This window comes from Perissodus microlepis, chromosome 22, assembly GCF_051167445.1.
Source record: "Perissodus microlepis isolate ML-2025 ecotype Zambia chromosome 22, ASM5116744v1, whole genome shotgun sequence".
Lineage (NCBI taxonomy): Eukaryota > Metazoa > Chordata > Actinopteri > Cichliformes > Cichlidae > Perissodus > Perissodus microlepis.
In genome coordinates, this window is record NC_140481.1 from 13,180,983 (window position 1) to 13,195,791 (window position 14,809).

The 14,809-nt window shown below is 41.3% G+C and overlaps 1 protein-coding gene across 2 annotated transcripts in view; it reads right to left on the bottom strand.

The window, feature by feature from the left end:
- The window catches only part of rims3 (regulating synaptic membrane exocytosis 3), a 50,220-nt gene that overhangs the window by 17,827 nt on the left and 17,584 nt on the right, over positions 1 to 14,809 (bottom strand). For both annotated transcript variants that reach the window (XM_084920123.1, XM_084920122.1), the window contains exon 2: positions 9,224 to 9,553. In XM_084920123.1, the coding sequence (XP_084776249.1) occupies positions 9,224 to 9,488 (265 nt within the window). In that variant the 5' untranslated portion in view covers positions 9,489 to 9,553. The remainder of the gene's footprint in view (positions 1 to 9,223; positions 9,554 to 14,809) is intronic.

Below are 14,809 nucleotides of genomic sequence, written 5' to 3' on the forward strand. Positions count from 1 at the left end.
AGTCATAGTGGATAAGAATAGCAATCAAGTGAGTCATCCACAGAAATAGCTTTCATTATCAAAAGGGCAGCGCGTGTGTTACTACAGTTCGGATGCTGCAGAGACTCAGCAACTTTCATTGTTAATATTCTAACAATTCATAGTCTTTGCTCTTGCTCTTTTTGTCCGGGCTTTTCTGAGCTAAAGTGACATTTAAGAATCTCCCTTTGGAGGTGAGTTTTCCCTCAAAGGATCTAAATCACTGTAAGCTTTCCAAGATGCGCCTGCCAAAATTCCTAATGTGTGTTTCCTAGCTTTGACTCAGAAACTGAGCTGGAAGTAGGGCATGAGTCACCACAAAAACACCCTCAGAACTGAAACGCAAGGTCTCTTTAATCTACTATAGTATAGAGGACACGCTTTAACTTGTTGCCTTTAAGTGTGTTGTTGCTGGGCTTATTTCTCCTGTCAAAGCACCCCTTAAAAACAAGAAAACATTATTTACAAGATTGTGAAGAGAGAGAGAGATCATTTCCTTTCAAAACATTTTCAGTTAAGAGTGAAGACAGAACCTGAAAAATGAGAGAAAAAGACTTAACTAGATGGAAACGGCTCCTCCGAAAAATGTATCCTTTGCTATCTTCCCTCTGCATCACATCATCCTGTCTAGCCTGAGCTTTTTCAGACTGGGGGAGTACAACCTTCAATATTATCAGTATTTAGGAAACTAGGAGAACTGCTGCTGGCTGCCTGGCATTGTCCTGCAGATATACCGCTATCAGCTTATATAACGTCTTATCTTCTTTTTTTCTTTCTGAGAACCTGATGCTTGTAGCAATTTTAGAAAAGTTGTCACCAAATCTCTGGCTCCACTGTTTAAAATGCTCTGTGCACTGTCGGCCACACATGTAGCATCACAGCTTAGCAGATGTTGGTGCAGAGTCAAGCAGTCTCTTTGCAATAAATTGCTAAATATGGGTCAAACACTGGCTGAGTTTTCATCCACAGCTGGTTGCATCTTATTGTAGCTAACAGAGTGTACAGTCATATCTAAAAGCACATTTGCATTGGACTCTGTGCAGTCATATAAAAAAACTAAGCACACGACTGTGGCTCAGGGGGTTGGGAAGCGTATCTGTAACCGGAAGGTCGCCGGTTCGATCCCCGGGCTCTCTGTCCTGGTCGTTGTGTCCTTGGGCAAGACACTTTACCCTACCGCCTACTGGTGTTGGCCAGAGGGGCTGATGGCGCGATATGGCAGCCTCGCTTCTGTCAGTGGCTACAACCGTAGCTTGCCTCCACCAGTGTGTGAATGCGAGAGTGAATGAATAGTGGCATTGTGAAGCGCTTTGGGTGCCTTGAAAAGCGCTATATAAATCCAATCCATTATTATTATTCATTGGCTTTAGAAGCAATAACTTGAAGTAATCTGTTTCTGCATTACTTTATCAGCCTCTCACATCTTTCCCTCATGCCTTTACAGCGTTGCTTCAGTTCATTGAGGTTTATGGGCATCCGATCATCCAAAGCTCTCTTAAGTTCCCACAACAGCATTTCAATCAGGTTGAGATCTGAGCTTTTACTGACTGGGGCAACTGCAACACTTCGATTCCTTTCGTTTTCAGATTTGATGCTGTGATTGGGATCATTGCCCTGCTGCATCACAAAATTTCAACTGAGCTGTCAAACAGATGGCCTCACATTTTAATATTTCGGTACAGAGAGGAGTTCGTGGTCAGGCGCCCAAATTCTGTGCACGGTTGTCGAAAAAATTGGTACCCGGACACTAATCAATAATAGAAATTGCTACTGAATTAAATATTCTTTTGCAACAGTATCAATACCAACAGTGCCACCTTCGCCTCCTGCTGCTGACACACAACCTCAGACAGCCCCTCTCCTCACTAGCAGCTGAAGTAGTTGACGTTTTTCTCACACCTAATGAGAAATTTCAGGAGGTCACTATAGCTCACATTTCAACAGCGTTGAACAGTTATCATAAATGTTAACCTGTCCTGGGCATGCGAGCCATTAAACTATTAGCAGTTAACCAAAAGTAGCATTAGCTATCATTAAGTTAGCGGCTAACAGCTATAGCTAAATAATGTGATAGCATTAATGTGGAAGGTAGGCAGTTATCAGTCCCACCCAAATATAACAAGAATAAAATTGTAAACACTTTCCTGGTATTGGTACTGAGTTTAAAATACTAGTCTTGTGACAACTAAAGCTTTGTCGCTTAAGTACAATTTGTCCTGCGTTGAGAAACAAAAGGCTAATTTAACATAATTTAAGTATTTGCCCTATTGTTTTTCTCCTTTGGTATACAACAACAAAGTAAAATTCACTGGAGGAAACACCTGTGTTATTTTCCTGAAAGACAAATATAAAAATGAGTCAGAAGCACTTAACATTACTGGCAATGGTGCAAGTCCCTCTGCATATTTTTCACAGCCTGGAGCTAGAGTTACAGGCGGCCAACTCAAAAATATTTGTCTGACGACAGCATACTCAGAAATGTGGTTGCTATTGGTCACAGAGCGTAGCTGGAATCATTTTAATAAGCAAAGGAACAAGTATTCTCGTCACGTGTCAAACATATTTCCATTTCTGTCTCTGTTTCTTTTCCGTGTCTCTGGCGTCCTTCCAGCAGGAGCTACAGCGCCATAGTAATAAATAATAAATAAACACACAGGAGTCAAGATTTTAAAAAGGAGGTCAAGGAAACAAAAGCATGGACGCTGAGCTAAATAGAGCAGGAAAGAGTAAGGTGTTTTAGACATATATGAGCTGGGGTGTGTGTCGGGGGGGGGGCTTTCAGTGGGACACACAAACATGCATATCTATGCCTGGTTTCCTTTAATCTAACTCTCCTGGTGCACTGCATCACATGATTGGTGCTTGTTTCTCTGAACACCACGTCCCTCTGTGCAGACAGACAGTGCACTGGGAGCGCTCTGCTGGCTCTGTTTTCGCAGTCATGGATAAACCTGCTCAGAAGATAAGACCATGTTCAGCTGAGGAGTGACTCACCCAATAAACCTGGGAAACCGTTTCTGTGTGTGTGTGTGTGCCTTCTCCTCACCGGTACTAATAATAGCAGATAATAAATAGAACACAGACAGAACCAAAATGCCATCCCCAACACTGTTACAAAACCCAGAATAATGAGACAGTGGGAGTCGGGGCTTTGAATGGAATAACATGAGGAACACTGAGCTGCATTACGGAAGAAAAAAATATACCAAGTCGGTAGGAAGCGTGAAAATAGCCAAGATAGGGAGCTATACATGGTATCAAATGTTACACAACAACAGTACACAAAGTGTACTGTACTTTTATACAACATGCAGGCACTCACATGCAGTTCTCTTTAAAGAGACAGTTGCTGAAACATTTCCACTGAATGACAATTACCCATTTTGCTGCAAAATAGAGACCTGACCCCTAAAGTCTTTTTTTTTCTTGGAAACACCTAAGGGCGCAATTAAATTTCACGCATTAAGACGACGAACTGGCAGAGGTCTCAGCTGTTGTCTGACAGTTCTGACAAGTCCTAGAAAACGTCCTTGCCCTACATCAAATATGTAAAATCAGTTTATGTATGAATAATATACTTGGATAGGTGGGTCAATTCCCAAAAGCACTAATTGAATAAATTAATAATCTTGTTGCATTCTTCACTGCGCACAGTTTGTTCTCATTTTCCACCTTGTGACGAAGGAGATTTGAGCGTGTGTCAGAGATCCTGAGTGCTTTGCCACTGGGAAATTTACCCTGACGCAGGTTTAACCAAACGGACTGATCTCAAATGATTGGCCTGATGAAAGACACAACACCAGCTCTCCAACTTAAGGGGTTGTGTGTGGCAACACTGATACTTAATCAGCAGTTCTGCCTGGAAATTTACAAGTAGCTGATTAGGAAAGGAATTTTATCTTTGTTACAACCCTAATGACAACTCCTACAGAAACTTGATTCAATGTAATTAAGCCTACCTTGACAAAAGGTCAAGAACCCCACTAAGAGCATCAGATGATGCTGATGTTGTTATTTGGAAATCAGATAAAATAAGTGTGCTTGAACGCATCTGTAGAAAAAAAAAAGTTTGCATTAGACCTTACCTTAAGTGATTCTGCAGATCGCCGTAAATTGACTGGATCCAATTCACAAAATAAGAACGTACCTGGTAGGAACTGTGACACAATAATACCATAAGTGCATTACCTCCTAAAAGCGTTTTATCGGTAAAATGCTGACATATTCCTTCAATGTCTTTACATTTTGGTGTTTCTACCAGTTACCTCGCTGCTAAGTCACATTCTTCATCATTCTCCTTCACCGTGTTCACGTTTTGCACACAAACTGTATTGTTTGCAGCAGCAGAACCATCCATTTTTTTTACTAGATAACAAGAAGGCTGCTTGTGATCTCATTTTAAAAGTTATGAAAAAATAGAGCACAACACATTCAGAACACTGAAGTTACTGTATATGCATTTAATAGATTTGCGGAGTGCTGTGAGAGTCTGTGTTTCTCCTCAAGGTTCACTTCCCCAACAACATCCAATCAAATCAATCAATAAGTCATTTAATGAAATAATCTATGTTGAGTTTTGGTTTCGTTTTCCTTTCCCATTCATGCATCCAGTCCAAGACTAAATCTGCATCAATATTGTGTGTTATTGGTTATTAGCTGGTCATCTTTTCCCCACATACCTACCCCCCTCTGGTCAATCGATGCTGGTGTCATTCTAAACATGGAGCACCGAGAGCTGACCGGACTAGGTCATTATTGACTGCCACAAAGAAAAGAAAGGACCCTAATCGAACCCGACCAAGTGAGAAGGAATGTTGTGTGTGGGTCACATGCCTAATTATCTGCATCTGATATGTCCTTCTAGCTGGTGTAAACTATGAGCTGATGACATGTTAGGTTGGAGTAAACAACCTTGTTTTTTTTCTTCCAGCAACAGGTTTTCAGTCTTTACCTGGTTAAGCTTTGAGAAACAGGCAAATTCCTAGTAGAGCAGTGACATAATCTTGTTGGGTGACTGTTACGTAAAAAGACCTGGACAGTGATTCAATTTACACCTAAATCAATTGGAATGTTGACTGTCTGAGTCTGAGCCTACCCTCCACTTAATCAGCTTGGAGATGCAATGGCCAAACTGATTCTGATACTCGGGATATCTATCAGTACTGAGTCACAAAGCACCATCAGTTCTCTCTTTTTCCCCAAAACATTGAAATCGATATAACACTGATGCCACTGTCACCAGGCTCTGTATCTACAAAGCTGCAGTTGACTCTATGAGATTCTGTTAGATGGGCTGCACACAATTTACCTGTGTGTGTGACCCATCTCTCCTGCTTAAGTGACACTTTATAGCTCAGTTTATCAGATTGGCTGCTAGTAGCTTATTTTTAATAAGATATTGTGTCCACGGTTATGATCTACACCACTCTACTTTAGAATATCTTGTTATAGGACTGAGAACAGATTTGTTTATTCATATCTCGTATTGAGTCTCAGCTCATCAGAGGTGTGCTTTAAAAAAATCATTTCATAACCTGTTGCCAGCGCAGCAAAGGGAGAAAACTAGCGAACCTCTAATGCGGTGAGATGTGGTATCGACAGAAGAAGAACAAGAAGAAGAAGAAACAGCCATCTATGATACTGTGATTTTGTTCCAGGCACAATGTGCTGCTCCGGCAGCTGAGAACATCTAAATTTAGATGCACCCCTTGTCTCCCCTTCCTCTTCTCTACCTCGTCAGCCCCTCCTAGCCTCCCCATCCGCACTTTCCCCTTTGTTGTGCTCTCTTCATCACCGCAAACACGACACGAAAGCCCCCGTGGTGAAAATATCGACAGTTCTCCCTGCGTCAGACAAGTGTCAGCTGTGATGAGTGAAGCAAGCTCTTTGTTTGTGTCACTGTGTATGAGTGTGTGTGTGGGTGAGCCCTGGTTACAACAGCCATTTTAAGCTGATTTCAAAGGCAGGTAATGATAGGGGATAACAATGCAGAATTATGGTGAGTGGATGTGTTTGCATTTATCTAATGGTTGCTTTCTTCTTACTTATCCTTCAGGATAAGCTGTCGCTGGAGAATGAAAGAAAAGCTAAACTGCCTGGCTTTGTTACATTTGCGGTACAAATAAAAGTCAATTAATAAGTGAATCAGATAACAGGAATGACCTTGTTTGACAAACATGCAGTCCTACACATATCAAGATGCGCTATAGCCAGAAAATTTATACTTCGGCTGCTATACAGTGTTTAAACACTGACCCAAATGTTTTACTTAAATAAATATAATGTCAAATTATAACTTACGGGACATGCCAAATGAGTTCAATAAAGAATCTGTACATAAAAGATGGATGTAGCTGCTGTGTCTGAAGAGTTGATACAGATGTGCCTCAAACCGGCATACTTTCTTTAAATGTTATTTCCCCCCTAAACTGGAGTCCGTTACAGAATTTGCTTCTCTCAGTTAAATAGCTCCAAAATAAAGTGGTCTGCTACTGAGAAGCAGCACAAATAATTACACGGACAAACCTGACATTTTTCACTTTACCAAACAAAACCAGGCCCGACAGAATTATATAACAAAACAAATTTCAAGTACTTACATCATTTCCCAGTATGTTTATAAATTCACCAGACACTTGCACTTCGTAATTATCCCCATAACTGCTTTGATCCTCTTGCTCTTACCAGGGCAGCTGGCCTCTGGCTGGCTCTGAGCTCTGGACAGCCACTTTGCTTTTGTAAGCCTCTTTAAAGTGTCCATGTTCAGGCTGAAGGTGATTTAAGTGTCTGATTAGTTCTGTTTTTCTGAACATTTTCATGGTGGTCCCCCTACAGTTTACTTTGTCAAACTTCATTTTTTCACTCAGCGTGAAGAGCTACCACACTAACTGCATGCTAGCGTATGAATGTGAGCATGCATACAGCTATGTGCCTGCGCCGCTGTGCATGTGTTGCCCATGCATGGAGCAGACCAGTTCATAATCGGACTTTCATTAGGCTGAAGAGCTGGTCTCTGGTTAGGACACAAAACTGTCATATGCCAGCCGTTGGCCAATTACTCGGTGGAGTTCTAAGAATAAATCACAATTCTATGAAAAATAATATGCTTTAAGGTCCAAACTTAGTATCCCACAGAGTATCACAGTGTCAATTAATAGCCACTAGCTCAACTTGGCAATATACCATCAACTATCACAAAATGTGCATGGGGTCGTTGTAGCAACGCAGCCAAAAGTCCTGTGACATCATTTATATGCGACACCAACACCACAACAATGGAGGATGTAGAGACGATGGTATACCATATGGTATTGTCAGACATGGGAACCACTGTGCTGCTTTTTGTGTAGCCATTTCCCATATTGCTGGAATGTATTTTCGTGAAGGGACTCATGGGGCTCATGACTCATTAACTGAAGCCATTGACTAGCCAATCAGTGGCATGCAGTCTGTTGATGTCACATTTTCACCTCAGATCGCTTGGAACCCTGGCCGAGTAGGTACTAAAAAAGTACCTGGTACCAAGTACTACCACTTAATGGAAAGCCCTAAAAACAGCGTCGACCCACGCTGGTACTAGTGGACAAAGGCTATAAGATATCTAGGGCTAGAGTTAGGCCCCACTTGCATAGCCAAACATGCGTCATACGGCAATAACTAATTGTGAGGGGAAAATGTGCATTCTCCAACCGATTGCTGGAGCAGTCACTGTGAAATCGAATGCTCCACTCACAAAAGCCTTTAGACCGGTCAATAATGCCCACTTGTAAGCACTGTTACCCAGGGACAAGTGTGTATTCTGCAACCAGTTAGCAAGTGATTGCTGGAGGCTGCTGGGAGTCACTAGTGTTAAATTTGGCGCAAAGAGCATAGCACAACTTCTACTTTGAAGGTGAATGTTCTCCGGTTTGTGCTACACCTTTTTTTGGTTTCAAAACAGCTTAAAAAATAAATGGCAAGTGTTTGCAGATGAGTCAACGCCGTCTATTGTGAAATCTTTCAATTGCACCGTTTTGTCTGACTGACAAATATACACAACTGAGCAGGTACAATAAATACATATTTGACATTTTTGTTTAAAATAAAGCGCTTATATAATTTAAAGTACCGGTAAAAACACGCTTCTGCACAAAGCAGCAGAGAGCCAGATCTTGTGATATATTTCAACACTTACACAGAATTAGACACAGACGGTGTACAGCTAGGCAAGAAGAAAGAAAGAAACATGCAGACACGAACACACTGTTCTGTAAAAGTTACAGTTTGATGTGCTGAGACGAGAAACAGAATGTGTAAGAGGACACGAGGAGATGAACAACTTCTTTCATACTGACAGATAGAGGAATGAAAAGGAAAAAAGGAAAAGTTTGGCTGCACTCAAATAAGATGCATCCCCTGCTCCCCTTGCCCCTCCTGCCCATGCCTCTCAGCCTTTACAAAGTCTCAGTGTGTGACATGTTTTTCTTATTTTCCACCAGGAAAGAGTAGGTTTGTGTTCACCACTGAGGCGCAAAGTGAGAAACGCTTTTCTTGCAGCTGCACAGGATCTGTAATTATACGCCGCAGGAGACGCATTAGAACATAATGCCGCTACCAAACAATCACAATGCGTACTTGCTGCTGCCGCTGCAAACCCGCTGCAGAGTTCAACACACGGCGACGCTCACAAATGTGCTGCAGCCTTTCAAAAAGGACTCGCTACAATACTAACACCTTAAAAGATAAAGCTGGTTCAATAAAATACTGTAGCTGTCAAAATAACCCCAGATACACTTTAGAGTGGATTATGCTAATGTTAACTGTAATAATAATTATTCTGTTATAACAGTTTTAGTGTCATTTTAACAATTGCAGCAAGGTATTTAAATCAATTTAAAGGAACAAGGAAAATTTTCCCATGTTAAAGAAAATTCAGGAGGATAAAAATGATCCTCCTTCCTCTTCGAAAAAACAAAACCCCAATTTTAAAAAGAATCTAAAATCTTCAAACTTTTAAAATCACAATAAAACAGATGGGGAGAGACCAAGGTTAGAACTAAGGAAAGGATACAGAAAGAAAAAACAGAAGCTATGAGGATGACGGCTGGGGAAATGGGGAAAAACAGATGAATTTGCCTTGGTGAAAGTGTCAGAAAGGTGGAATCAGAAAGTGAATATACATAGAGAGAACGACTGACAGATTAAGTAGTTTAGACTGTAAACTGACCTTGCTGGTTGAGCTGCTGTGTGCTCTTGCTCCACTGTGACAACCCCACAATGGCCACCATCTTGGCACCCAAACTGGAGCGCCGCTTCTTAGTCCCAGTCAGCGATGCAGAGTCTGGGCCCCCGCTGCCAGGACTTTTCTCCAGGCTGTACATGGCCCCTGAGATACTGGAGGAGCGCACCACGTTCCGGGCAGCCGTGCTCAGCCCGCTCAAGCCACTCATCCCTCCCGGGCGGGGCACCTCCACGGAGCTGCTGAGCATCATGGTCCTGTTGGACTGGAGGGCCGATGGGCTGGGGGGGGAGAAGGGGCCGGAAAGTCGGAGCGGGGCTTGACAAAAGAGACGAGAGAGGACAGAGAGTCAGGTGATCGTGAAAGTACAAATAGGGGAGAAGAGCTCAAATAAAAGGGCGTCTTGACGTGCAGTGTGTCTCATAAAACACAGTGGAAAAGCTTGTCTTACAGCCGCAGCAGCAGCTCCCCGGGGCTGAAGGACACCAAGTTTCAATTTCAACCACAGTTTGGTTTTACACACTTACTGCAGAGGCAGCAAAAATGAGTTCTTACACTATAAAAGACACAATGAAAAAGTGAAAAGCTCTAAAAAGTCTTTTTCATCTTCAACAGTTTTGAAAACTGAGAAAACAAAGAACACAAAGGTCAGCAGGCGAGGACAGTGCAGATGGCAGCACACTGTCCAAGTGAGGTAAACTATATCTGTGGCATCACACACACTCACGCACACAAATGTCAGGACTGGCCTGCTGTTGAGGGGTGACCCTGTCAGCTGGTATTTGTCTCCTGTATTTTTTTTTAATCTTATTTTTTTTTTGTCTGACCTTAAACAGCGACAGATGATAAACTCCAGAGCCAAGTCATCACTGGCTGGCTGAATCATGGCAGTGCGCGCGTGTACTCGCTCGCCAAACTCTGATCACCTTTGTATTCTCAAACTGATGTGTACGCCACCTTTTGTACTGGCAGAGGTACAATTCTACTAATAAAACTTTTTTTCACTAGCTATTAAATGGGATTGAGCCATTGCTTACACCTGGGGTTGTGTTAAGCCAAAAAAAACCAAAAAACATCTGTGACTTGGGACCTTCTTTAACTCTGCTCCTTTTCTCTCCCATCACAAGAGCGATCATACGGAGGCTAAACCGACAGCCTGGAGGCACATTAAATATGTAGTTGCGCTGTGCTTTTATACTCGTCCTAAATATTTCTTGTTCATCACTGCGCATTTTCTATAACGCTTATCTCATTGCCTCATAAACTTTGTATCACATATCACACTCAGGTAGTTTAGATGCCTAAACTTAAAGTAATGCAGATGAGAACTAGGTTAAGACAGTCAGAATTACATCACTACGACACATCTATTGAACCTTAGAAGATAGCTCTCTTTCAAATGACAATAGCACAAATAAATGTAAAACAAAAAGAAAAGAGCGGTTTGGCCACCCTTTCTTTTGCAAGTTGAAGACCTCACAGTAGGATAATATACTGCATTAATTTAGAGCCTTAGAGCTTTCAGCCAAGTGCCCCCTTGTCTTTGGGTCTCTCTCTCCCAGACCTAACTCACAATACTGATTCTCTCCCGATCTTTAAAGCCAGTCATAAAACACATATTTTATTTAAAAATGGCCTATTCTGTTTGAATTTGATGTTATGATGTATTAGCTTTTCATTCTATGGCATTTCTTAACTACTTTATGTATACTGTGACTTTGGTAAGTAATTCCTTGTCAGGTGTTCTTATTTAAAGGTGAAAGTCACCTGTAAATGAAATGTATTATTATTAGTAGCAGTATTATCCTATCACAGCACTTCACTCTCAGACTGTAGGCTTACTTGTTTTTCCTAGAGTTTTGAAAAGTAAGAGCCTTCAGCTGTCAGGAGACAGACAGCATCTCTACTTTCAAGATCAGGCTTCGAAGTTTTTCATATTTGATAAAGCAAATACTTAGAGTTGGATCAGCTGCCACAGGCTTAGGCGTGCCAGAAGATTTCCCATAATGCAATGAGCACCTCTTCTCCACTTCCCTCTTTTCAGTCCCTGCGTGTTTAAATGCCATGATTGCATGCCATTGAGTTTTGTCTTCTCTCTCCAATGGCTTCTGTCTGGTCCTTTCTTTCAGATAGTTGCCCCTCACTGAGCCTGGTTGTGCCGAGGTCTCTTCTTCTTCCTTCCCACTGTCACCTAGTCCTCCTCATAGGACATCTATTATTCTAACATCTTTACAGTCTAAAGCACTTGGAGGCAATCGTTGTTGTGAATTGGTGCTATATAAACAAAACTGAATTAAATTGAATTTGCCTCCCTGTGACTTTATTTACTTCCCAATGGTGAAACGCAGTGAGGTCCAGCACACAGCAGAGGAATAAATACAAATGGGGTTTTAGGGCTTTTTTGTTTGTTTGTTTTTTCACAGAGTGGTCCAAAAACTGCAAGCACCCTTATAACATTTCAGAGGTGCATGAGAAGATCATCTTAAGAGAAAGATCAGTCCAAGTGTATGTATAAGGTAAGGTTTTGGTTTTTATAGAGTAATGTCTGGGATTTTTGGTCTTCTCACATATGATGCTAAATGAAACAATTAACTCAGGACAACAATCCTTCATCTCAATTCAGCCAGACCTATTGGAGCAGCAGAATACAGTTAATCATTCCTTACAATTGTACTACAACCACTGTGATGTCACAGTGATGCATAGTAATGTGTTTGACGCACTGCAGCTGAATTTGCCCTGTTTTAAGCAGTTTTAATCGCCCTGTCCTACCATATTTACCATCCATGTTTAGCATGCTACAATGTGCTAGCCTAATCTAATGGTATAGGAGAGCTATGGAGTTCCTCAATGTCAGTAGAATTCATCATTTTAGGATTTTAAATGTCAGTGGAAAACTTCATGGCAATCCTTCTATTCATTATTGCCAAAAAAGCAGTGGAAATTTCCGTCTCTCCAGCCGTCCCACATGTGTGGCTAAAAGACTCAGTCGGTGATCGCTGGAAATGGCACAAAATGAGTTTACTATTAAAACATCCCCACTGCTGGAAATCATAAATAATATATACATACATGCATAAAATATGCCCTTTATGCATCTTTGGAAGAGAATACATGTAAAAGCAGTGTGTTTCATTTGTCTGCGTGAATCATTCTCCCAACCACTTTCTGCCACATCACTGTCACCATAAGCCCAAAGTAGCAGGCTGATATTTAGAAGAAAACAAAGCAAAAAAATGACCAGAATAGGCAAAGTGGATTATTTTGAGGAACAATGAACTGATGTAGCAAAGGGCAGATTTTGGTATTTTGTAATGAAAGTCATAATAATAAGCTGAAGAGGAGGAAGGTGAGGCAGCGGGTCTGCATGCTTTGACATTTGTTACTGAGAGGAAACAGAGGCAGCAGGAGGGGGAGGAGCAGGGGCTTGAAAACAGAAATCCAGGTGAACATGTATTCCCTGTATTTTCTTCTCATGTCTTTCTCCTTTTCCCCTCTCTTCTCTTCTCTCCTTTTTCTCTATTCCAGCTCTCTCTTTTCTGGCTCTCTTTGAACATGCAGTGATAGAGCGGGAGAAAATGAGGATAGGATAGAGATAGACAGAAGGCTGCGAGAGATAAATAGAATAACTGTGGTTTTAGAGAGGACACACAAGAAAAGTGAAGGAAACGAAAGGATGGGGACTGAAACGTGGGAGGAGGAGAGATGCTTCATAATGAATGGACAGTGTAAAAAAGGGGGGAAACTGCACAAAGCTGCAGTCTGATCTGTGTGAAATAATGGAGAGAAGGAAAGAGGAGAGGGAGAAGAATATGACACTGACAGTGACAGTAACTGAGACATCTATCCCAGCCTCCTTATTCTTTCTAATGAGATCTTCCACAGTATCAGTGAGTGTGGATCACAGGCTTAAATGTGACTCAAGCTAAACTGAATGTGTGCTTCATATATGTTAATTTACTACATTAATGTATTGCATTAGAAGCTAACAAAAGTAAGTATGTTTGTTTCTTTTTCACAAAGAAAGAGTTAGAAACAGGCTGTACATACAATCAGTTACAATTCATTATTACTTATTTTCATTCATTCGTTATTAATAATCTCGGACTCTCTTCCACCGCGTGTCTTTTGTCCTGTCTTCCTCCCCTCACCCCCAACCAGTCATAACAGGTGACTGTGCCTCCCTGAGTCTGGTTCTGCTGGAGGTTTCTTCCTGTTAAAAGGGAGTTTTTCCTTCCCACTGTCACCATAATGCTTACTCATAGGGGGTCATCTGGTTGTTGGGGTTTTCGCTTTTTTCTCTGTATTTTTGCAGGGTTTTTACAATATAAAGCATCTTGAGGCAACTGTAGTTGTTATTTGGTGCTAACTAAAAATTTGAAAACACACTTGATATAGAAACCAGCTCTGCAAAGTGGAGCCAATTCAGAAGGGACTTTAATCTGTCTTCATTGTAGTACCCAGCAAGGGGAAAACGAATCTGCTTGTCGAAACGACCTCAGTTGAATTTGCAATCATGCTCTTAAGGAGAGTAAAATAGAAGATGAAAAAGAATATTATTTTGGGCTTGCTTACATCGTGATTAACAAGCCATGTGAGATTCACATTCATGTCATTCAGATTCACCCCTCTGGTTTAAAATAAAACAACAACAAAAACCCACAAGACAAAATACTGTCTCTGTTTTAAGGCTTCAGAAATGGACTTCCAGTGGGTGGCGTCACTGTGGCTAAATCCATCTTTTATATACAGCTATGGTTCAGAATCAATGTCTTAAGCACTTCTCCACTTCCTTACACTGTACCTTAAATATAGAGCCGTGAGACGTTATCTTAGCCCAGCGTTGCAAAAAGATTGCAGAAACAGCATACCTGTCTCAGTCCATATATAGTAAATCTGCCTAACAGCAGTTCTGGTTGTCTCCAGTGGTTTCCTGGCAACCAAGTCAAATGGTTTGGGATACCACGTAACTGCTACCCCCACAGTTTGTTTCAACTGTCAAATCTTTGTCGCATACCACACATCCTTCATTCTTTGCTCATTTCCTACCTATCAAAAAAACCCTTAACCTCCTAAACAGCCACACATTTTCGGTTTTTACATTTTGTTTTGTTAAACAAAGGAGACATAATGATGACCTTTAAAGTCACTAAGGCTACGTTCACACTGCAGGTCTTAATGCTCAATTCCAATTTTCTGTCTGCTTGTTCACACTACAAATAAAATGTGACAGCAAACGCTCTCTAGTGTGAACCCTCAAAGCCGCCCGCGTGCGCAAAAGAAGACATCACACACAACGCGCTCTGTTTAGACCCAGACCAAACAGTATTATTTGACTGATGGCCCTTAATATAAAGACTTGTTTCGGACTTGACGTTTCCCAATTTTGCTTTAAGTTATAATGTTATTTTGTTATTTACATATGGCCTAATAATTATCCTTATTGCTGTTTTAGAGGAGCGGTGCTTCAAAGGATGGTTGCAGATTTCTGTCAGAACCTGCAGATTATACAGTACAAATAAAATGTTCACGTTTCTCCAACGTTGTCTTCCAAACAGTTTCACTAACATCTAC